The sequence below is a fragment of the Argopecten irradians genome, chromosome 9 (assembly GCF_041381155.1).
Source record: "Argopecten irradians isolate NY chromosome 9, Ai_NY, whole genome shotgun sequence".
In the NCBI taxonomy this organism is placed as follows: Eukaryota; Metazoa; Mollusca; class Bivalvia; order Pectinida; family Pectinidae; genus Argopecten; species Argopecten irradians.
This window is the reverse complement of record NC_091142.1, coordinates 43,392,161-43,420,110: the sequence shown is the minus strand read 5'-3', so window position 1 is coordinate 43,420,110 and position 27,950 is coordinate 43,392,161. Positions and strand designations below refer to the sequence as shown.

General features: G+C 35.0%; 1 protein-coding gene across 1 annotated transcript in view; it reads right to left on the bottom strand.

Moving 5' to 3' along the window:
• Positions 1 to 27,950, bottom strand: part of LOC138330788 (neurofibromin-like) — a 171,562-nt gene that overhangs the window by 20,864 nt on the left and 122,748 nt on the right. Inside the window, 12 exon segments of the mRNA XM_069278307.1 lie at positions 613 to 721; positions 7,508 to 7,554; positions 18,191 to 18,305; positions 20,164 to 20,225; positions 22,227 to 22,450; positions 22,810 to 22,950; positions 23,063 to 23,180; positions 23,430 to 23,549; positions 23,783 to 23,869; positions 23,992 to 24,079; positions 25,788 to 25,971; positions 27,036 to 27,153. Of these exon segments, the coding sequence (XP_069134408.1) occupies positions 613 to 721; positions 7,508 to 7,554; positions 18,191 to 18,305; positions 20,164 to 20,225; positions 22,227 to 22,450; positions 22,810 to 22,950; positions 23,063 to 23,180; positions 23,430 to 23,549; positions 23,783 to 23,869; positions 23,992 to 24,079; positions 25,788 to 25,971; positions 27,036 to 27,153 (1,413 nt within the window).

The window sequence follows — 27,950 nt, the reverse complement described above, 5'->3', positions numbered from 1 at the left end:
TGTTGGTTTTATTGTGACAGTGACTGAACTGATTCAACTGTACTGGTTGTATTGTGACAGTGAGTGAACTGATTCAACTGTTGGTTTTATTGTGATAAAGTGAGAGTAAACTGATTCACTGTTGGTTTTATTATGACAGTGAGTGAACTGATTTAATGTTGGTTTTATTGTGACAGTGAGTGAACTGATTCAACTTTTGGTTTTATTGTGACAGTGAGTGAACTGATTCAAACTGTTTGGTTGTATTGTGACAGTTTAGTGAACTGATTCAATTGTTGGTTGTATTGTGGACAGTGAGTGAACCGATTCAACTGTTGGTTTTATTGTGACAGTGAGAGAACTGTTTCAACTGTTGGTTGTATTGTGACAGTGAGTGAACCGATTCAACTGTATGGTTGTATTGTGACAGTGAGTGAACTGATTTGACTGTTGTTTTTAATCATGAGTGAGTGAACTGATTCAACTGTTGTTTTAATCATGAGTGAGTGAACTGATTCAACTGTTGTTTTTAATCATGAGTGAGTGAACTGATTTGACTGAATCCTGTTGTTTTAATCCTGAGTGAGTGAACTGATTTGACTGTTGTTTTAATCATGAGTGAGTGAACTATACAAACCTGTTAGTAGACTTGACTGTTATGGAGAGAAGCTGGTTAAGGACCCGAATCGTTCTGGAGACAGTTGTTGGGGTTGGATGTCGAAACCCTGTTAATGAAATATTACTTAATAAGATAAAAACAACCATAACCTTGAATGCTGTCAGGAAATATCCATTGTATGGCAATTAATATGCTGTACACAGACATGTATTCCGTCAGGAAATATGATTGTATGACAATTATTATATGTACATAGACATGTATTCTGACAGAAAATATCTATTGTATAATATACAAATATCGACCTGTTTTCAGGTGGATACGGTGATTTATCAACTCGAGGAAGTGATATTACCCGAGGCCGTAGGCCGAGGGTTATATCACTTTCGAGGGTTGATAAATCACCGTATCCACCTGAAAACAGGTCGATATCTTTTTATTATATGGCATTTACATAATGTAAACCATTTGACTACATGTATATGTACATGTATTTCCTCTTCATGATATTGAGTAGCCCCTCTCCCCGATACTCAATAATCCGGTTGAATAATTTCGAGGAGGAAAATAAAGGCTGATAATATCAATAAAATAGAGAAAACACCATTTTAATTATAATTTGAAAACTCTGACAAAAATGCACACACAAATATCTGCAGAGTCGCATCGATTCCAGTAAATCTGCTGCTCTCCGTTACATCTCGCTGAATGATGACGTCACAATAGATTTTTGACGTCATGGAAATTCCCTTTGCGCTATATTTGGGTACGACCTGGAGCCATTGGAATCTTATATCAACCTGTGAAGTGATTGTTACGTCATTTTACAGAACGTCACAATTCAAGATTTCTAGGGTAAATTTCTGGAATCTTATATCAACCTGGATGACCTAGGAAATATAAACAGTCCAAAACAGGAATTTATGGATGGATGAATCCTAGGAAATAAAACAGAAATAGCCGTCCAAAACAGGAATTTATGGATGGATGAATCCTCCTGAGGAAATAAAACAGAAATAGCCGTCCAAAACAGGAATTTATGGATGGATGAATCCTAGGAAATAAAACAGAAATAGCCGTCCAAAACAGGAATTTATGGATGGATGAATCCTAGGAAATAAAACAGAAATAGCCGTCCAAAACAGGAATTTATGGATGGATGAATCCTAGGAAATAAAACAGAAATAGCCGTCCAAAACAGGAATTTATGGATGGATGAAATAAAACAGAAATAGCCGTCCAAAAACAGGAATTTATGGATGGATGAATCCTAGGAAATAAAACAGAAATAGCCGTCCAAAACAGGAATTTATGGATGGATGAATCCTAGGAAATAAAACAGAAATAGCCGTCCAAAACAGGAATTTATGGATGGATGAATCCTAGGAAATAAAACAGATATAGCCGTCCAAAACAGGAATTTATGGATGGATGAATCCTAGGAAATAAAACAGAAATAGCCGTCCAAAACAGGAATTTATGGATGGATGAATCCTAGGAAATAAAACAGATATAGCCGTCCAAAACAGGAATTTATGGATGGATGAATCCTAGGAAATAAAACAGAAATAGCCGTCCAAAACAGGAATTTATGGATGGATGAATCCTAGGAAATAAAACAGAAATAGCCGTCCAAAACAGGAATTTATGGATGGATGAATCCTAGGAAATAAAACAGATATAGCCGTCCAAAACAGGAATTTATGGATGGATGAATCCTAGGAAATAAAACAGAAATAGCCGTCCAAAACAGGAATTTATGGATGGATGAATCCTAGGAAATAAAACAGAAATAGCCGTCCAAAACAGGAATTTATGGATGGATGAATCCTAGGAAATAAAACAGAAATAGCCGTCCAAAACAGGAATTTATGGATGGATGAATCCTAGGAAATAAAACAGAAATAGCCGTCCAAAACAGGAATTTATGGATGGATGAATCCTAGGAAATAAAACAGAAATAGCCGTCCAAAACAGGAATTTATGGATGGATGGAATGAATCCTAGGAAATAAAACAGATATAGCCGTCCAAAACAGGAATTTATGGATGGATGAATCCTAGGAAATAAAACAGATATAGCCGTCCAAAACAGGAATTTATGGATGGATGAATCCTAGGAAATAAAACAGAAATAGCCGTCCAAAACAGGAATTTATGGATGGATGAATCCTAGGAAATAAAACAGAAATAGCCGTCCAAAACAGGAATTTATGGATGGATGAATCCTAGGAAATAAAACAGAAATAGCCGTCCAAAACAGGAATTTATGGATGGATGAATCCTAGGAAATAAAACAGAAATAGCCGTCCAAAACAGGAATTTATGGATGGATGAATCCTAGGAAATAAAACAGAAATAGCCGTCCAAAACAGGAATTTATGGATGGATGAATCCTAGGAAATAAAACAGAAATAGCCGTCCAAAACAGGAATTTATGGATGGATGAATCCTAGGAAATAAAACAGAAATAGCCGTCCAAAACAGGAATTTATGGATGGATGAATCCTAGGAAATAAAACAGAAATAGCCGTCCAAAACAGGAATTTATGGATGGATGAATCCTAGGAAATAAAACAGAAATAGCCGTCCAAAACAGGAATTTATGGATGGATGAATCCTAGGAAATAAAACAGAAATAGCCGTCCAAAACAGGAATTTATGGATGGATGAATCCTAGGAAATAAAACAGAAATAGCCGTCCAAAACAGGAATTTATGGATGGATGAATCCTAGGAAATAAAACAGAAATAGCCGTCCAAAACAGGAATTTATGGATGGATGAATCCTAGGAAATAAAACAGAAATAGCCGTCCAAAACAGGAATTTATGGATGGATGAATCCTAGGAAATAAAACAGAAATAGCCGTCCAAAACAGGAATTTATGGATGGATGAATCCTAGGAAATAAAACAGAAATAGCCGTCCAAAACAGGAATTTATGGATGGATGAATCCTAGGAAATAAAACAGAAATAGCCGTCCAAAACAGGAATTTATGGATGGATGAATCCTAGGAAATAAAACAGAAATAGCCGTCCAAAACAGGAATTTATGGATGGATGAATCCTAGGAAATAAAACAGAAATAGCCGTCCAAAACAGGAATTTATGGATGGATGAATCCTAGGAAATAAAACAGATATAGCCGTCCAAAACAGGAATTTATGGATGGATGAATCCTAGGAAATAAAACAGAAATAGCCGTCCAAAACAGGAATTTATGGATGGATGAATCCTAGGAAATAAAACAGATATAGCCGTCCAAAACAGGAATTTATGGATGGATGAATCCTAGGAAATAAAACAGAAATAGCCGTCCAAAACAGGAATTTATGGATGGATGAATCCTAGGAAATAAAACAGAAATAGCCGTCCAAAACAGGAATTTATGGATGGATGAATCCTAGGAAATAAAACAGAAATAGCCGTCCAAAACAGGAATTTATGGATGGATGAATCCTAGGAAATAAAACAGAAATAGCCGTCCAAAACAGGAATTTATGGATGGATGAATCCTAGGAAATAAAACAGAAATAGCCGTCCAAAACAGGAATTTATGGATGGATGAATCCTAGGAAATAAAACAGAAATAGCCGTCCAAAACAGGAATTTATGGATGGATGAATCCTAGGAAATAAAACAGAATAGCCGTCCAAAACAGGAATTTATGGATGGATGAATCCTAGGAAATAAAACAGAAATAGCCGTCCAAAACAGGAATTTATGGATGGATGAATCCTAGAATAGCCGTCCAAAACAGGAATTATGGATGGATGAATCCTAGGAAATAAAACAGAATAGCCGTCCAAAACAGGAATTTATGGATGGATGAATCCTAGGAAATAAAACAGAAATAGCCGTCCAAAACAGGAATTTATGGATGGATGAATCCTAGGAAATAAAACAGAAATAGCCGTCCAAAACAGGAATTTATGGATGGATGAATCCTAGGAAATAAAACAGAAATAGCCGTCCAAAACAGGAATTTATGGATGGATGAATCCTAGGAAATAAAACAGAAATAGCCGTCCAAAACAGGAATTTATGGATGGATGAATCCTAGGAAATAAAACAGAAATAGCCGTCCAAAACAGGAATTTATGGATGGATGAATCCTAGGAAATAAAACAGAAATAGCCGTCCAAAACAGGAATTTATGGATGGATGAATCCTAGGAAATAAAACAGAAATAGCCGTCCAAAACAGGAATTTATGGATGGATGAATCCTAGGAAATAAAACAGAAATAGCCGTCCAAAACAGGAATTTATGGATGGATGAATCCTAGAATCCTAGGAAATAAAACAGAAATAGCCGTCCAAAACAGGAATTTATGGATGGATGAATCCTAGGAAATAAAACAGAAATAGCCGTCCAAAACAGGAATTTATGGATGGATGAATCCTAGGAAATAAAACAGAAATAGCCGTCCAAAACAGGAATTTATGGATGGATGAATCCTAGGAAATAAAACAGATATAGCCGTCCAAAACAGGAATTTATGGATGGATGAATCCTAGGAAATAAAACAGATATAGCCGTCCAAAACAGGAATTTATGGATGGATGAATCCTAGGAAATAAAACAGAAATAGCCGTCCAAAACAGGAATTTATGGATGGATGAATCCTAGGAAATAAAACAGATATAGCCGTCCAAAACAGGAATTTATGGATGGATGAATCCTAGGAAATAAAACAGATATTATAGCCGTCCAAAACAGGAATTTATGGATGGATGAATCCTAGGAAATAAAACAGAAATAGCCGTCCAAAACAGGAATTTATGGATGGATGAATCCTAGGAAATAAAACAGAAATAGCCGTCCAAAACAGGAATTTATGGATGGATGAATCCTAGGAAATAAAACAGAATAGCCGTCCAAAACAGGAATTTATGGATGGATGAATCCTAGGAAATAAAACAGATAATAGCCGTCCAAAACAGGAATTTATGGATGGATGAATCCTAGGAATAAAACAGAAATAGCCGTCCAAAACAGGAATTTATGGATGGATGAATCCTAGGAAATAAAACAGAAATAGCCGTCCAAAACAGGAATTTATGGATGGATGAATCCTAGGAAATAAAACAGATATAGCCGTCCAAAACAGGAATTTATGGATGGATGAATCCTAGGAAATAAAACAGATATAGCCGTCCAAAACAGGAATTTATGGATGGATGAATCCTAGGAAATAAAACAGAAATAGCCGTCCAAAACAGGAATTTATGGATGGATGAATCCTAGGAAATAAAACAGATATAGCCGTCCCAAAACAGGAATTTATGGATGGATGAATCCTAGGAAATAAAACAGATATAGCCGTGTCCAAAACAGGAATTTATGGATGGATGAATCCTAGGAAATAAAACAGATATAGCCGTCCAAAACAGGAATTTATGGATGGATGAATCCTAGGAAATAAAACAGATATAGCCGTCCAAAACAGGAATTTATGGATGGATGAATCCTAGGAAATAAAACAGATATAGCCGTCCAAAACAGGAATTTATGGATGGATGAATCCTAGGAAATAAAACAGATATAGCCGTCCAAAACAGGAATTTATGGATGGATGAATCCTAGGAAATAAAACAGATATAGCTGTCCAAAACAGGAATTTACGGATGGATGAATCCTAGGAAATAAAACAGATATAGCCGTCCAAAACAGGAATTTATGGATGGATGAATCCTAGGAAATAAAACAGATATAGCCGTCCAAAACAGGAATTTATGGATGGATGAATCCTAGGAAATAAAACAGATATAGCTGTCCAAAACAGGAATTTATGGATGGATGAATCCTAGGAAATAAAACAGATATAGCTGTCCAAAACAGGAATTTATGGATGGATGAATCCTAGGAAATAAAACAGATATAGCCGTCCAAAACAGGAATTTATGGATGGATGAATCCTAGGAAATAAAACAGATATAGCCGTCCAAAACAGGAATTTACGGATGGATGAATCCTAGGAAATAAAACAGATATAGCCGTCCAAAACAGGAATTTATGGATGGATGAATCCTAGGAAATAAAACAGATATAGCCGTCCAAAACAGGAATTTATGGATGGATGAATCCTAGGAAATAAAACAGATATAGCCGTCCAAAACAGGAATTTATGGATGGATGAATCCTAGGAAATAAAACAGATATAGCCGTCCAAAACAGGAATTTATGGATGGATGAATCCTAGGAAATAAAACAGAAATAGCCGTCCAAAACAGGAATTTATGGATGGATGAATCCTGGGAAACAAAACAGTTATAGCCGTCCAAAACAGGAATTTACGGATGGATGAATCCTAGGAAATAAAACAGATATTATAGCCGTCCAAAACAGGAATTTATGGATGGATGAATCCTAGGAAATAAAACAGATATTATAGCCATCCAAAACAGGAATTTATGGATGGATGAATCCTAGGAAATAAAACAGATATAGCCGTCCAAAACAGGAATTTACGGATGGATGAATCCTAGGAAATAAAACAGATATTATAGCTGTCCAAACAGGAATTTATGGATGGATGAATCCTAGGAAATAAAACAGATATAGCCGTCCAAAACAGGAATTTACGGATGGATGAATCCTAGGAAATAAAACAGATATTATAGCCGTCCAAAACAGGAATTTACGGATGGATGAATCCTAGGAAATAAAACAGATATAGCCGTCCAAAACAGGAATTTACGGATGGATGAATCCTAGGAAATAAAACAGATATTATAGCCGTCCAAAACAGGAATTTACGGATGGATGAATCCTAGGAAATAAAACAGATATAGCCGTCCAAAACAGGAATTTATGAAAGACTTACGGTGAAATTAGGTATTACAATTATACTAGCTGGCACTTACAGATCTTCATTAAAGAGGTTATGAAGTCGTGTCAGAGCAACATCACAATGGCTTCAATCAATGTCAAATCATTGAATGACTCTAAAGCCTGCAAAAAAATCATTCATGTCTGATTACTATAACAAGAATTTAACATAATTACCCGACTCAATTGACAAGACTTACACATAATTTACCAAATCTCATTGACAAGACTTACACATAATTACCAAATCTCATTGACAAGACTTACACATAATTACCCATCTCGAATGACAAGAAATTACTTCGATGACAAGACACATCATTACCAATCTCATTGACAAGACTTACACATAATTACCATCTCCATGACAAGACTTACACATAATTACCGGTCTCATTGACAAGACTTACACATAATTACCAAATCTCATTGACAAGACTTACACATAATTACCCATCTCGAGACAAGACTTTACACATAATTACCGTCTCATTGACAAGACTTACACAAAATTAACCGCTCATTGACAAGACTTACACAAAATTACCGTCCTCATTGTCAAAACTTACCCACAAAATTACCGTCTCATTGACAAAACTTACACAAAATTACCCATCTCGATGACAAGACTTACACATAATTACCAAATCTCATTGACAAGACTTACACATAATTACCCATCTCGATGACAAGACTTACACATCATTACCAATCTTGATGACAAGACTTACACATAATTACCAATCTCCATGACAAGACTTACACATAATTACCCATCTCACGATGACAAGACTTACACATAATTACCAATCTCATTGACAAGACTTACACATAATTACCAAATCTCATTGACAAGACTTACACATAATTACCCATCTCGATGACAAGACTTACACATCATTACCAATCTCATTGACAAGACTTACACATAATTACCAATCTCATTGACAAGACTTACACATAATTACCAATCTCATTGACAAGACTTACACATAATTACCCATCTCATTGACAAGACTTACACATAATTACCAAACATCTCAATTGACAAGACTTACACATAAATTACCCATCTCATTGACAAGACTTACACATAATTACCAATCTCATTGACAAGACTTACACATAATTACCAATCTCATTGACAAGACTTACACAAAATTACCATCTCATTGACAAGACTTACACATAATTACCAATCTCATTGACAAGACTTACACATAATTACCAATCTCATTGACAAGACTTACACATAATTTACCCATCTCGATTGACAAGACTTACACATAATTACCAATCTCATTGACAAGACTTACACATAATTACCAATCTCCGATTGACAAGACTTACACATAATTACCAATCTCATTGACAAGACTTACACATAATTACCAATCTCATTGACAAGACTTACACATAATTACCCCATCTCATTGACAAGACTTACACATAATTACCAATCTCCATTGACAAGACTTACACATAATATACCATCTCATTGACAAGACTTACACATAATTACGCATTCTCATGGACAAGACTTACACATAATTACCAATCTCATTGACAAGACTTACACATAATTACCAATCTCATTGACAAGACTTACACATAATTACCCATCTCGATGACAAGACTTACACATAATTACCAATCTCATTGACAAGACTTACACATAATTACCAATCTCATTGACAAGACTTACACATAATTACCAAATCTCATTGACAAGACTTACACATAATTACCAAATCTCCATTGACAAGACTTACACATAATTACCCATCCGATGACAACACTTACACATAATTACCATCTCATTGACTAGACTTACAAATAATTACCAATCTTCATTGACAAGACTTACACATAATTTACCCATCACATTGACAAGACTTACACATAATTACCAATCTCATTGACAAGACTTACACATAATTACCAATCTCATTGACAAGACTTACACATAATTACCTTCTCATTGACAAGACTTACACATAATTACCAATCTCATTGACAAGACTTACACATAATTACCAAATCTCATTGACAAGACTTACACATAATTACCACACATCTCATTGACAAGACTTACACATAATTACCCATCTCAATGACAAGACTTACACATAATTACCAATCTCATTGACAAGACTTACACATAATTACCCATCTCAATGACAAGACTTACACATAATTACCAATCTCATTGACAAGACTTACACATAATTACCAAATCTCATTGACAAGACTTACACATAATTACCAATCTCATTGACAAGACTTACACATAATTACCAATCTCATTGACAAGACTTACACATAATTACCAATCTCATTGACAAGACTTACACATAATTACCAATCTCATTGACAAGACTTACACATAATTACCAATCTCATTGACAAGACTTACACATAATTACCAATCTCATTGACAAGACTTACACATAATTACCAATCTCATTGACAAGACTTACACATAATTACCAATTCATCTCATTGACAAGACTTACACATAATTACCAATCTCATTGACAAGACTTACACATAATTACCAAAATCTCATTGACAAGACTTACACATAATTACCCATCTCATTGACAAGACTTACACATAATTACCAAATCTCATTGACAAGACTTACACATAATTACCCATCTCATTGACAAGACTTACACATAATTACCAATCTCATTGACAAGACTTACACATAATTACCAATCTCATTGACAAGACTTACACATAATTACCAATCTCATTGACAAGACTTACACATAATTACCAATTCTCATTGACAAGACTTACACATAATTACCAATCTCATTGACAAGACTTACACATAATTACCAAATCTCAATGACAAGACTTACACATAATTACCAATCTCATTGACAAGACTTACACATAATTACCAAATCTCAATGACAAGACTTACACATAATTACCAATCTCATTGACAAGACTTACACATAATTACCAATCTCATTGACAAGACTTACACATAATTACCCATCTCATTGACAAGACTTACACATAATTACCCATCTCATTGACAAGACTTACACATAATTACCCATCTCATTGACAAGACTTACACATAATTACCCATCTCATTGACAAGACTTACACATAATTACCCATCTCATTGACAAGACTTACACATAATTACCAATCTCAATGACAAGACTTACACATAATTACCTTCTCATTGACAAGACTTACACATAATTACCAATCTCATTGACAACACTTACACATAATTACCAATCTCATTGACAAGACTTACACGTAATTACCTTCTCACAATCTCATTGACAAGACTTACACATAATTACCCATCTCATTGACAAGACTTACACATAATTACCCATCTCATTGACAAGACTTACACATAATTACCAATCTCATTGACAAGACTTACACATAATTACCAATCTCATTGACAAGACTTACACATAATTACCCATCTCATTGACAAGACTTACACATAATTACCAATCTCATTGACAAGACTTACACATAAATACCAATCTCATTGACAAGACTTACACATAATTACCAATCTCATTGACAAGACTTACACATAATTACCAAATCTCATTGACAAGACTTACACATAATTACCCATCTCATTGACAAGACTTACACATAATTACCCATCTCATTGACAAGACTTACACATAATTACCCATCTCATTGACAAGACTTACACATAATTACCAATCTCATTGACAAGACTTACACATAATTACCCATCTCATTGACAAGACTTACACATAATTACCCATCTCATTGACAAGACTTACACATAATTACCAATCTCATTGACAAGACTTACACATAATTACCAATCTCATTGACAAGACTTACACATAATTACCAATCTCATTGACAAGACTTACACATAATTACCAATCTCATTGACAAGACTTACACATAATTACCAATCTCATTGACAAGACTTACACATAATTACCAATCTCATTGACAAGACTTACACATAATTACCAATCTCATTGACAAGACTTACACATAATTACCCAATCTCATTGACAAGACTTACACATAATTACCCATCTCATTGACAAGACTTACACATAATTACCAAATCTCATTGACAAGACTTACACATAATTACCCATCTCATTGACAAGACTTACACATAATTACCAATCTCATTGACAAGACTTACACATAATTACCAATCTCATTGACAAGACTTACACATAATTACCAATCTCATTGACAAGACTTACACATAATTACCAATCTCATTGACAAGACTTACACATAATTACCAAATCTCATTGACAAGACTTACACATAATTACCAATCTCATTGACAAGACTTACACATAATTACCAATCTCATTGACAAGACTTACACATAATTACCCATCTCATTGACAAGACTTACACATAATTACCAATCTCATTGACAAGACTTACACATAATTACCCATCTCATTGACAAGACTTACACATAATTACCTTCTCATTGACAAGACTTACACATAATTACCAAAATACTACACATAATTACCAATCTCATTGACAAGACTTACACATAATTACCAATCTCATTGACAAGACTTACACATAATTACCCATCTCATTGACAAGACTTACACATAATTACCAATCTCATTGACAAGACTTACACATAATTACCTTCTCATTGACAAGACTTACACATAATTACCAATCTCATTGACAAGACTTACACATAATTACCAATCTCATTGACAAGACTTACACATAATTACCAATCTCATTGACAAGACTTACACATAATTACCAATCTCATTGACAAGACTTACACATAATTACCCATCTCATTGACAAGACTTACACATAATTACCGTCTAAATATAATACCAATCTCATTGACAAGACTTACACATAATTACCCATCTCATTGACAAGACTTACACATAATTACCCAATCTCATTGACAAGACTTACACATAATTACCAATCTCATTGACAAGACTTACACATAATTACCCATCTCATTGACAAGACTTACACATAATTACCAATCTCATTGACAAGACTTACACATAATTACCAATCTCATTGACAAGACTTACACATAATTACCAACTCATTGACAAGACTTACACATAATTACCAATCTCATTGACAAGACTTACACATAATTACCAATCTCATTGACAAGACTTACACATAATTACCCATCTCATTGACAAGACTTACACATAATTACCAATCTCATTGACAAGACTTACACATAATTACCAATCTCATTGACAAGACTTACACATAATTACCAATCTCATTGACAAGACTTACACATAATTACCTTACACATAATTACCGTCTCATTGACAAGACTTACACATAATTACCAATCTCATTGACAAGACTTACACATAATTACCAATCTCATTGACAAGACTTACACATAATTACCAATCTCATTGACAAGACTTACACATAATTACCAAATCTCATTGACAAGACTTACACATAATTACCAATCTCATTGACAAGACTTACACATAATTACCAATCTCATTGACAAGACTTACACATAATTACCCATCTCATTGACAAGACTTACACATAATTACCGTCTCATTGACAAGACTTACACATAATTACCAAATCTCATTGACAAGACTTACACATAATTACCAATCTCATTGACAAGACTTACACATAATTACCCATCTCATTGACAAGACTTACACATAATTACCAATCTCATTGACAAGACTTACACATAATTACCAATCTCATTGACAAGACTTACACATAATTACCAATTCATTGACAAGACTACACATAATTACCATCTCATTGACAAGACTTACACATAATTACCAATCTCATTGACAAGACTTACACATAATTACCAATCTCATTGACAAGACTTACACATAATTACCAATCTCATTGACAAGACTTACACATAATTACCATCTCATTGACAAGACTTACACATAATTACCAATCTCATTGACAAGACTTACACATAATTACCAATCTCATTGACAAGACTTACACATAATTACCAATCTCATTGACAAGACTTACACATAATTACCAATCTCATTGACAAGACTTACACATAATTACCAATCTCATTGACAAGACTTACACATAATTACCAATCTCATTGACAAGACTTACACATAATTACCCATCTCATTGACAAGACTTACACATAATTACCAATCTCATTGACAAGACTTACACATAATTACCAATCTCATTGACAAGACTTACACATAATTACCCATCTCATTGACAAGACTTACACATAATAATTACCTTACACATATCCAATCTCCATGACAAGACTTACACATAATTACCATCTCAATGACAAGACTTACACATAATTACCAATCTCATTGACAAGACTTACACATAATTACCAATCTCATTGACAAGACTTACACATAATTACCAATCTCATTGACAAGACTTACACATAATTACCAATCTCATTGACAAGACTTACACATAATTACCAATCTCATTGACAAGACTTACACATAATTACCAATCTCATTGACAAGACTTACACATAATTACCCATCTCATTGACAAGACTTACACATAATTACCAATCTCATTGACAAGACTTACACATAATTACCAATCTCATTGACAAGACTTACACATAATTACCAATCTCATTGACAAGACTTACACATAATTACCAATCTCATTGACAAGACTTACACATAATTACCAATCTCATTGACAAGACTTACACATAATTACCAATCTCATTGACAAGACTTACACATAATTACCAATCTCATTGACAAGACTTACACATAATTACCAATCTCATTGACAAGACTTACACATAATTACCAATCTCATTGACAAGACTTACACATAATTACCAATCTCATTGACAAGACTTACACATAATTACCAATCTCATTGACAAGACTTACACATAATTACCAATCTCATTGACAAGACTTACACATAATTACCAATCTCATTGACAAGACTTACACATAATTACCAATCTCATTGACAAGACTTACACATAATTACCAATCTCATTGACAAGACTTACACATAATTACCAATCTCATTGACAAGACACATAATTACCAACATATTGACAAGACTTACACATAATTACCAATCTCATTGACAAGACTTACACATAATTACCAATCTCATTGACAAGACTTACACATAATTACCAATCTCATTGACAAGACTTACACATAATTACCAATCTCATTGACAAGACTTACACATAATTACCAATCTCATTGACAAGACTTACACATAATTACCTTCTCATTGACAAGACTTACACATAATTACCTTCTCATTGACAAGACTTACACATAATTACCCATCTCATTGACAAGACTTACACATAATTACCCATCTCATTGACAAGACTTACACATAATTACCCATCTCATTGACAACACTTACACATAATTACCAATCTCATTGACAAGACTTACACATAATTACCCATCTCATTGACAAGACTTACACATAATTACCCATCTCATTGACAAGACTTACACATAATTACCAATCTCATTGACAAGACTTACACATAATTACCAAATCTCATTGACAAGACTTACACATAATTACCCATCTCATTGACAAGACTTACACATAATTACCAATCTCATTGACAAGACTTACACATAATTACCATCTCATTGACAAGACTTACACATAATTACCAATCTCATTGACAAGACTTACACATAATTACCCATCTCATTGACAAGACTTACACATAATTACCAATCTCATTGACAAGACTTACACATAATTACCAATCTCATTGACAAGACTTACACATAATTACCAATCTCTCATTGACAAGACTTACACATAATTACCAATCTCATTGACAAGACTTACACATAATTACCAATCTCATTGACAAGACTTACACATAATTACCCATCTCATTGACAAGACTTACACATAATTACCAATCTCATTGACAAGACTTACACATAATTACCAATCTCATTGACAAGACTTACACATAATTACCAATCTCATTGACAAGACTTACACATAATTACCAATCTCATTGACAAGACTTACACATAATTACCAATCTCATTGACAAGACTTACACATAATTACCAATCTCATTGACAAGACTTACACATAATTACCCATCTCATTGACAAGACTTACACATAATTACCAATCTCAATGACAAGACTTACACATAATTACCGTCTCATTGACAAGACTTACACATAATTACCAATCTCATTGACAAGACTTACACATAATTACCCATCTCATTGACAAGACTTACACATAATTACCAATCTCATTGACAAGACTTACACATAATTACCATCTCATTGACAAGACTTACACATAATTACCAATCTCATTGACAAGACTTACACATAATTACCAATCTCATTGACAAGACTTACACATAATTACCAATCTCATTGACAAGACTTACACATAATTACCATCTCATTGACAAGACTTACACATAATTACCAATCTCATTGACAAGACTTACACATAATTACCAATCTCATTGACAAGACTTACACATAATTACCAATCTCATTGACAAGACTTACACATAATTACCTTCTCATTGACAAGACTTACACATAATTACCAAATCTCATTGACAAGACTTACACATAATTACCAATCTCATTGACAAGACTTACACATAATTACCAATCTCATTGACAAGACTTACACATAATTACCTTCTCATTGACAAGACTTACACATAATTACCAATCTCATTGACAAGACTTACACATAATTACCATGACAAGACTTACACATAATTACCATTGACAAGACTTACACATAATTACCAATCTCATTGACAAGACTTACACATAATTACCATCTCATTGACAAGACTTACACATAATTACCAATCTCATTGACAAGACTTACACATAATTACCAATCTCATTGACAAGACTTACACATAATTACCAATCTCATTGACAAGACTTACACATAATTACCAATCTCATTGACAAGACTTACACATAATTACCAATCTCATTGACAAGACTTACACATAATTACCCATCTCAATGACAAGACTTACACATAATTACCCATCTCATTGACAAGACTTACACATAATTACCAATCTCATTGACAAGACTTACACATAATTACCTTCTCATTGACAAGACTTACACATAATTACCAATCTCATTGACAAGACTTACACATAATTACCAATCTCATTGACAAGACTTACACATAATTACCTCTCATTGACAAGACTTACACATAATTACCCATCTCATTGACAAGACTTACACATAATTACCATCTCATGACAAGACTTACACATAATTACCAATCTCATTGACAAGACTTACACATAATTACCAATCTCATTGACAAGACTTACACATAATTACCAAATCTCATTGACAAGACTTACACATAATTACCCATCTCATTGACAAGACTTACACATAATTACCAATCTCATTGACAAGACTTACACATAATTACCAATCTCATTGACAAGACTTACACATAATTACCAATCTCATTGACAAGACTTACACATAATTACCAATCTCATTGACAAGACTTACACATAATTACCCATCTCATTGACAAGACTTACACATAATTACCTTCTCATTGACAAGACTTACACATAATTACCAATCTCATTGACAAGACTTACACATAATTACCATTCTCATTGACAAGACTTACACATAATTACCAATCTCATTGACAAGACTTACACATAATTACCAATCTCATTGACAAGACTTACACATAATTACCAACTCTCATTGACAAGACTTACACATAATTACCCATCTCATTGACAAGACTTACACATAATTACCCATCTCATTGACAAGACTTACACATAATTACCAATCTCATTGACAAGAACTTACACATAATTACCTTCTCATTGACAAGACTTACACATAATTACCAATCTCATTGACAAGACTTACACATAATTACCTTCTCATTGACAAGACTTACACATAAATACCAATCTCATTGACAAGACTTACACATAATTACCAATCTCATTGACAAGACTTACACATAATTACCCATCTCATTGACAAGACTTACACATAATTACCAATCTCATTGACAAGACTTACACATAATTACCCATCTCATTGACAAGACTTACACATAATTACCCATCTCATTGACAAGACTTACACATAATTACCAATCTCATTGACAAGACTTACACATAATTACCAATCTCATTGACAAGACTTACACATAATTACCCATCTCATTGACAAGACTTACACATAATTACCAATCTCATTGACAAGACTTACACATAATTACCAATCTCATTGACAAGACTTACACATAATTACCCATCTCAATGACAAGACTTACACATAATTACCAATCTCATTGACAAGACTTACACATAATTACCACATCTCATTGACAAGACTTACACATAATTACCCATCTCATTGACAAGACTTACACTATTACACATACACAAAATTACCGTCTCATTGACAAGACTTACACATAATTACCAATCTCATTGACAAGACTTACACATAATTACCAATCTCATTGACAAGACTTACACATAATTACCCATCTCATTGACAACACTTACACATAATTACCCATCTCGATGACAACACTTACACATAATTACCAATCTCACCTGCTGTTATTACCTACTATAGACTGCATTAGATGTGTTACTAGAACTTGGTAATGACGTACATACCTTCATCATAATCTTGAGAAGCTGTTTGATTTCCGAGTCGGTAACAGTTTTACTTATACAACCAAACACAATAATCGCCCTTGGCTGGAGGGCAGGGTTATACTGGAATGCAAATCTGTAAAAAACAAGAAAAGCCTTTCAAGATTGGTGTTTGTTTGTGCCTTGATAAACAGGCACACTGCCTTGACAATCTATTTTATTTCATGGTTAGGCCATTCCAATTTGATTTCTTGTTCTTCGGATTTTGGGATTTTAAAATAGGAGCGAGCGAGCGAAATTTTTTTTAATTCTAAAAATATTTTGAAAGCGGAAAAAATTGGAGCGAGCGAATATTTTCACAATACTTTTTTATTCGACTTTTATGTTTATTTCTTGAATTAACAATTACTAGTAATAACCGAGTTTTTATGTTAAAATATGAGTTTTGCTGTTTTCTTCAATGTTTTCAACATTCATAACTGTATCAAAGATGTAATAACAAGGAAGTCTAATGTTAAGGTATTTGTGCAGCTGTTGAACATATGCTATTACACAAAATGCTTTCAATGCATGATATACATGTATTTCAATTTTAAGACAAATCTTGACCATTTTAACATTAAATAGCAATGTTTAATACTTAAAAGGAAATAGTCAAGAAAGTTTAACTTCTTGTCGATAATTTCAATAATTAATTTGCTGTTGACAGAGCTATCAGCAAAAACCAACAAACTAACAGAAACAATCAGGGATTAGCATTAATGGAAAATATTTAAACCAATATAACCTCACCTGACATGTACATTCTTTCTTAGTTGTCACATAATATTGTATGGAACTGACTATTTTTGTTTAGCAAGTTTCTAACTTAGCTGCTCATACTTTGAATGAGAACTCAGATAATGCATATGTTTATAAATGTATAACTACAACAGTGTAAACAACAACATAATTCATTTTAATCACATTAATTCATTGTCTCTAAAAAGTATATTTTAAAAAAAGTATATGGACAGTACGGCTCAAAAGTTTCACATGTATATCAGCATTCATATCATTCTAAATTTATTATTTATGATTTTCTCATGAAACGCTTTGAGTAAATCAAACGCAAACATTCATATAACCTATCAACACAAAAATGAAGGCAAATGTATGTTATATTGTCGTAGAAAGTAACACTAAAGTAACACTAAGTTTGGATCTCAGTAAAATGTGTAATTTACTACCGATGTTAATTTGACAGAATAGCAGACGAATCGTCACCTAGCTAGCTGTTACTAAGTCATGCAGTCAAAACATGTTTGCAAATGCAAACTATGTTGGCCACGTGTCAAAATTCACATTGACCAGGTCTTAAGATATAAGGCAACTGAGGTGTTCATTAATTGTAGTGATTGCCTTCAAATAATGGACATGCTTGATTACCGTTATACGTCCGTACGTCGGCCAGTCAAATCACCTGTCATGGTCGCCATTTTCAAAGTGAGATCGAACGCAAAGTCTTTTAAAAGAGTTGCAGACATCGGCAAAAACAGACTGAAATTGGGACACGTCCTATTAAAAAGTATGCGTCCCTCAGTCTCTACCTCAAAGTACCACTCTGTCTGCACGTGGTGGCGGAAAAACTTGACACTTCTGTTGTTGTAAAGGTTTGCAAGACGCTTGCGGGTTTGAAGACACAATGTATGAATAATTCAAACATCTGAGTGACCAGGAAATGATGACTAGTAAAAATGAACACTATGAAAATTTTCCCGGGTTCGTCAGATTCCCGGACAAAACATGAGGAGCGGTTAAAAAATAATTTAGTTTTTATTTTGTTTTCCGAAAATAGGAGCGGGAAATCCGACGAACGAGAAATCAAATTGGAATGGCCTTAGGATTACTTTCTAGTCTCATACCCCTTAAGCTTAACTTTATAGAAAGATATCCTGTTAAGCTATAGTAAACAAAAGAAACCCCAAGGAATCATTTTAATTTCTATGACTGACCTTCTGGACAAATCTGTCCACTGTTGTAACCAATCACAGTTGGGAATGTCCTTCATACACGCCTGTAATACAGAAAACATCAATCCAAGTTTAACATATCATTCCTATTCGTACCTCATTCTTTTCAAATCAATTTTTATTGATATTCTTGCATCTATTTAATTCCAAATTGCTAAAAATAATTTCCAGTTCTGTAAAAAGAGGATGGTTAATTAGTTATAATATAAATTGAAAACGCTGGGATAGTGATGGTCGTTTGTACAGATTCACTGTATTAATAGAACAAGAGGCCCAGAGGGCCTGTATCGCTCACCTGGTTTTTTGTTAGTAATTATCACAAGAATCTGACAATTAGAAAAATAAGCAAAATTGACTCCCAAAGTTTAATTTTGAATCACAACCATACAATGATGCTATTGATACCATACAAATATGCTATCCAATACATAGGTTCAGAGAAAAAGTAATTTATATAAAAATAGTAGCCTAATTGACCTTTTTGACCTCGCATCTATTGCCGTTTAAGGCCCCGGGGGTCAGCCCTATCATTTGTACAATTTCAAATCCCAACCCTATAAGGATGCTACCATTGCATTATAAGTGCTCTTCCATTCTTAGTTGCAGAGAAGAAGTCGTTTATATGGAAATAGCTAAATTGACCCCTTTTGACCCCACCCTTCAGGCTCCCAGGGGGTCAGCCCCATCATTTGCAAAATTTTGAATCCAAACCCTGTAAGGATGTAACCATTGAATTATGAGCGCAATCCCATGTTAAGTTGCAGAGAAAAAGTCATTTATATGGAAATTGACCACTTTTGACCCCGCCTCTCAGGCCCCCGGGGGTCAGCCCTATCATTTGCTCAATTTGGAATCCCCAGCCTACAAGGATGCTACCATTGCATTATGGGTGCTATACCATGCTTAGTTGTAGAGAAGAAGTCGTTTATATGGAAATAGCCAAATTGACCCCATTTGACCCCGCCCCTCAGGCCCCCGGGGGGTCAGCCCCATCATTTGTACAATTTTGAATCCCCACCCTATAACGATACTACAATTGCATTATGAGTGCTATCTTATGCTTAGTTTCAGAGAAGAAGTCGTTTATATGGAAATAGCCAAATTGACCCCATTTGACCCCGCCCCTCAGGCCCCCGGGGGGTCAGCCCCATCATTTGTACAATTTTGAATCCCCACCCTATAATGATCCTACCATTGCATTATGGGTGCTATCCCATGCTTGGTTTCAGAGAAGAAGTCGTTTATATGGAAATAGCCAAATTGACCCCTTTAGACCCCGCCCCTCAGGCCCCCGGGGGGTCAGCCCCATTATTTGTACAATTTTGAATCCCCACCCTAAAAGGATGATATCATTGCATTATGGGTGCTATCCCATGCTTGGTTTCAGAGAAGAAGTCGTTTATATGGAAATAGCCAAATTGACCCCTTTTGACCCCGCTCCTCAGCCCCCCCGGGAGTCAGCCCCATCATTTGTACAATTTTGAATCCCCACCCTATAACGATACTACACTTGCATTATGAGTGCTATCTCATGCTTAGTTTCAGAGAAGAAGTCGTTTATATGGAAATAGCCAAATTGACCCCATTTGACCCCGCCCCTCAGGCCCCCGGGGGGTCAGCCCCATCATTTGTACAATTTTGAATCCCCACCCTAAAATGATGCTACCATTGCATTATGGGTGCAATCCCATGCTTGGTTTCAGAGAAGAAGTCGTTTATATGGAAATAGCCAAATTGACCCCTTTTGGCCCTGCCCCTCAGGCCCCCAGGGGGTCAGCCCCATCATTTGTACAATTTTCAGTTAGTAGCCCATATGGATGCTACCAGTCAATTTTATTGACCAGTGGTAATGGAGAAGAAGTCGATTGTTGACGGACGCCGGACGCTGCAGTATCCCATAAGCTCACCTCGGTCCTTGACCAGGTGAGCTAATAATCATCCTTTTATTATTGTTTTAAGATATAATGTTGATCAGCCTATTATAAAGATCCTATACTGTCATACTAACGAGATCACATCGATATGCTAAAAAAAAGTCAACTTACCTCCATAATTTCTAGTAAAGCATCAACTATCGTCTCCAAGGAGCTAAGAGACATTTTCTCGTGTTCCGGAGCAGCCATTGTAAATGAGCGGTCCCCAGGCCTGTAGCTGGTGCGAAACGCACTGACAGCCGCCGACTTTACTTTACTGATGCCAAACAGCTGATAAAATTTTGGCAGGGAGAACTCAGCCAGACTCAGCTTCAGTACCTTAAGTGTGGACTCCGCTGTGGACAAGGATATCAGTGTGTTAACATGGAGGTCAACAGGGTCACCAGTAACAATATCAGTGTGTTTACATGGAGGTCAGAGAGGTGTTTACATGGAGGTCAACAGGGTCACCAGTAACAATATCAGTGTGTTTACATGGAGGTCAACAGGGTCGCCAGTAACAATATCAGTGTGTTTACATGGAGGTCAACAGGGTCACCAGTAACAAGTGGTCTTCACCTTCACATTGTATTTGGGGTTTACTCTGGCTATAATCTATAGTTTGGTAGAACTAAAACTCAGCTGTGAGCAGGTACATAATGTAACACTCACCACTAAAACTCAGCTGTGAGAAGGTACATAAGGTAACACTCACCACTAAAACTCAGCTGTGAGCAGGTACATAAGGAATGGATAATGTTGATCACGAGTCCATGTGTTGATGCTCTAAGTGACAGTGGTCCTGTACAAACCAATAGAGTCACAATGTGGAACAGAAATGGAAGGTGGCTAGCAACTGTAACAGAAACAAGTACACACATAAAATGATTTATTTCAAGCATAATATTTCTTTTCAAACATAATGTAATCAACTTTTCAAAAGCTGGCCAATACAAGACGCTACCTACCATCTAATGAATTGTTGAATGACAACATGAGGAGGTATCGTGCCAGAATAGCGATGTCATCCCACATGAGATGTTGCTCCAGAGTTGGTGTAGGGGACGTACAAGTCTTATCTATCAACTACAATAAAATAATTCAGAAATCAACAATAATGATGTAATGTAAGAAAGCAGCATATATAATTGATATCAACAATCTAGCTCTATCATACATTTTATGTGTGCCTACTGCCATGCATGTCAGCTATTAAATCATATTTAATAATTGTTAAACTTTGTTTAAATCAACATATATAACTTGAATACATTTAGGGAATTTTAGGACAAAATTATAGCTATCTTTTGGTTAAGGATGAAAAGTGAATCTTACCCTACATAGACGACCTATGACCTTCCGTGACACCAGTTGTACGTTGGCTGAGGTCAAGGCCACAGCAGTGTCGGCCATTATTTCAGCTTGTATAGATCCCAGGCCTCCAGTCACACTTCGCTGTAATAAAACATTTTATCAGTTTCCAGTACCTACTTTGATAATTTTATCAAAAGATGCAATGTTAAAACTAACAATAAGTTCTCTCCAACATAAAACAAATATATTCCTCATTTGTCAAGATTTCTAACCAAACAAAACATTTTAAACAATATAAATATTTAAATAAGTGTAAAGATGTATCATGACATTTTATTGGTTAAAGGATTTATCATGACATTTGATTTGTTTACCTTTATAAAGCTGTCCAGAACCATATCCAGTAGGTCAGCCACTTGTCCTATGTTGCCCCAAATCTTGGCTTGTATGGAAGGATACATCTACAAAGTAGACAACTCTCCACATTAGGATCAATATATCTTTAACATGGGCTTGGTAAATGATAATGGCATTTTCATTAATTTGAACTTGTAAATGTGCTTTACTTGCTATAATGCCTCACCTCCACTTCCTCGATTGTCATGGTGATAAGTTTGTCGAGAATCAGCGCCACTTTCTGCCTTTTGTTTTCATCAGAATGCTTACAGAACCTACAGAAATCAACGGTAAGTCATGAATATATGGAGGAAACCATAACAAATTACTTTGAACAAGTTAGGAAATCCTGTGGAATTTGTGATACAGATCAAACACAATAATAAAATTTGGAAAATTCAGAGGTTATGGCTTCAACTTTTTTAAATGACTAGTTTTTGATGTGAAGTTAAAATTTTGTTACATTAATTATGTAAATATAGCATAAGTGATGTAATTAACTTTCCTGATAACGTCTCCTATCTTATTAAATTTTTGGTACCTCCCTTAACATGGGAATATGATGTTTTCTTACACTGCAAGTCTGAAGATTTCCTATTGTAATTACTCCCCTTACCTTGTTAGGTTTGGCAGCCATGGTGTGATGTATTCTAGACACAAATGCTTCTTCTCTATGTGGAGTTACCTCCCCTTACCTTGTTAGGTTAGGTAGCCAGGGTGTGATGTATTCTAGACACAAATGCTTCTTCTCTATGTGGAGTTACCTCCCCTTACCTTGTTAGGTTAGGTAGCCAGGGTGTGATGTTATTCTAGACACAAATGCTTCTTCTCTATGTGGAGTTACCTCCCCTTACCTTGTTCTAGACACAAATGCTTCTTCTCTATGTGGAGTTACCTCCCCTTACCTTGTTAGGTTAGGTAGCCAGGGTGTGATGTATTCTAGACACAAATGCTTCTTCTCTATGTGGAGTTACCTCCCCTTACCTTGTTAGGTTTGGCAGCCATGGTGTGATGTATTCTAGACACAAATGCTTCTTCTCTATGTGGAGTTACCTCCCCTTACCTTGTTAGGTTTAGCAGTAAGGATGTGATGTATTCTAGACACAAATGCTTCATCTCTATGTGGAGTTATATCCCCTTATCTTGTGAGGTTTGGTAGCCATGATGTGATGTATTCTAGACACAAATACTTCATCTCTATGTGGAGTTACCTCTCCTTACCTTGTTAGGTTTGGTAGCCAGGGTGTGATGTATTCTAGACACAAATGCTTCATCTCTATGTAGAGTTACCTCCCCTTACCTTGTTAGGTTTGGTAGCCAGGATGTGATTTACTCTAGACATGAATACTTCATTGCTATATGGAGTTACTTCCCCTTACCTTGTTAGATTTGGTAGCCATGATATGATGTATTCTAGACACAAATGCTTCATCTCTATGTGGAGTTACTTCCCCTTACCTTGTTAGATTTGGTAGCCATGATATGATGTATTCTAGACACAAATGCTTCATCTCTATGTGGAGTTACCTCTCCTTACCTTGTTAGGTTTGGTAGCCAGGGTGTGATGTATTCTAGACACAAATACTTCATCTCTATGTGGAGTTACTTCCCCTTACCTTGTTAGGTTTGGTAGCCAGGGTGCGATATATTCTAGACATAAATGCTTCATCTCTATGTAGAGTTACCTCCCCTTATCTTGTGAGATTTGGTAGCCATGGTGACACAAATGTTCATCTCTATGTGGAGTTACCTCCCCTTACCTTGTTAGGTTTGGTAGCCATGGCGTGATGTATTCTAGACACAAATGCTTCATCTCTATGTGGAGTTACCTCCCCTTACCTTGTTAGGTTTGGTAGCCAGGGTGCGATATATTCTAGACATAAATGCTTCAACTCTATGTAGAATTACCTCCCCTTATCTTGTGAGATTTGGTAGCCATGGTGACACAAATGTTCATCTCTATGTGGAGTTACCTCCCCTTACCTTGTTAGGTTTGGTAGCCATGGTGTGATGTATTCTAGACACAAATGCTTCATCTCTATGTTGGAGTTGCCAAAGCCTTGAATACACTCTTCCAGGAACTCCAGTGTAAGATGTGGTTCATTGGCAGCTAAGGTCTCGCTGATCGACTTGATAAAGATGGTGTTGTTGGCAGGAATACACAAACCTGGTATACAAGTCACACACATTAATATCAGTACAAAAACTTGACAGGAATACACAAACCTGGTATAAAAATCACACACATTAATATCAGTACAAAAACTTGACAGGAATACACAAACCTGGTATAAAAATCACACACATTAATATCAGTACAAAAACTTGACAGGAATACACAAACCTGGTATAAAAATCACACACATTAATATCAGTACAAAAACTTGACAGGAATACACAAACCTGGTATAAAAATCACACACATTAATATCAGTACAAAAACTTGACAGGAATACACAAACCTGGTATACAAGTCACACACATTTGACCCCTGTGACCTTAGATAGAGGTCAATGTCAATCATTTTAACACACTTGGTAGCATATATTATTATCAATACATCAACTTTCGATGGTACAGCATTGTACAGCCTTGTACAGCATTCCCAAAACAGCTTTGTTCTGACACTTTAGGAAGTGACATTTCTAAGCTACTTCATAACAGTACCACAATTCAATAGGAGTGTAAAACTGAAAGTACTATTGTAAGCTTTTGTGTAAATTTGGTCTACTGTTTTGTTTAGCATATTAAGTAATCGACTTTGAACCTTTGATTCTTTTCCATCAACACGACATTCAAGGTTCAATGTAACAAGAGCTGTAACTGTAACTACAATAACTCACAAACATCAAATCCTGTATTAAGGATTAGAGATATTTGGTTTGTAATAAACATTTATTTTTGGTTGATCTTCGTCACAATATAGGTTAGCAGAACAATCATTCTAACCAGTGGTCTATAACAGCTGACCTTTAAACTTTGAGGTCATTAACAGTGGTCTATAACAGCCGACTTTTAACCTTCAAGGTCAAGTTGTACTTACCAGTGGTCTCTAACAGCTGACCTTTAAACTTTAAGGTCTCTAACAGTGGTCTATAACAGCTGACTTTTAACCTTCAAGGTCAAGTTGTACTTACCAGTGGTCTCTAACAGCTGACCTTTAAATTTAAAGGTCACTAACAGGGGTCTATAACAGCCGACCTTTAACCTTCAAGGTCAAGTTGTGCTTACCTGTGGTCTCTAACAGCTGACCTTCAATCTTAAGGTCAAATGTCTGAGTAAGTGCACACAGTAAATTGTAGGCAGCAGATCGCAGACTGGGATCAGAGCTCCCAAGGTTGAGCAGCGCCTACAAGACAAATTGTACAGTATATTTATTTTGGTTAATTATGGCAACAGATTAAAACTGCCTAAGATTTGTGTTTATTTTCTTATATGACTGAATATTTAGGGTCTAAACCATTATGCCTGCATTTTAGATATAAGCTTTGACTGAAATTTTAGATTTTCAAAATTATGTCTGTTAATCAGAGCTTTTAATACAATTACTGATTTTAGAATAATGACAGGCATTCTGAGCTTACACATTTTTTTCTCTGTTTGTTTTGTTTTGTGTGTTTGTAATCTCATGTATATGGGGAAATAAAGATTATCTATGTATACAACACTCTTTGTAAACTTTCTATATAAACTGTCATATGTATACAACACTCTCTGTAAACTTTCTATATACATTGTCATACGTATACAACACTCTCTGTAAACTTTCTATATACACTGTCATATGTATACAACACTCTCTGTAAACTTTCTATATACACTGTCATATGTATACAACACTCTCTGTAAACTTTCTATATACATTGTCATATGTATACAACACTCTCTGTAAACTTTCTATATACATTGTCATATGTATACAACACTCTCTGTAAACTTTCTATATACATTGTCATATGTATACAACACTCTCTGTAAACTTTCTATATACATTGTCATATGTATACAACACTCTCTGTAAACATTTCTATGTATACATTGTCATATGTATACAACACTCTCTGTAAACTTTCTATATACATTGTCATATGTATACAACACTCTCTGTAAACTTTCTATATACATGTCATATACAACACTCTCTGT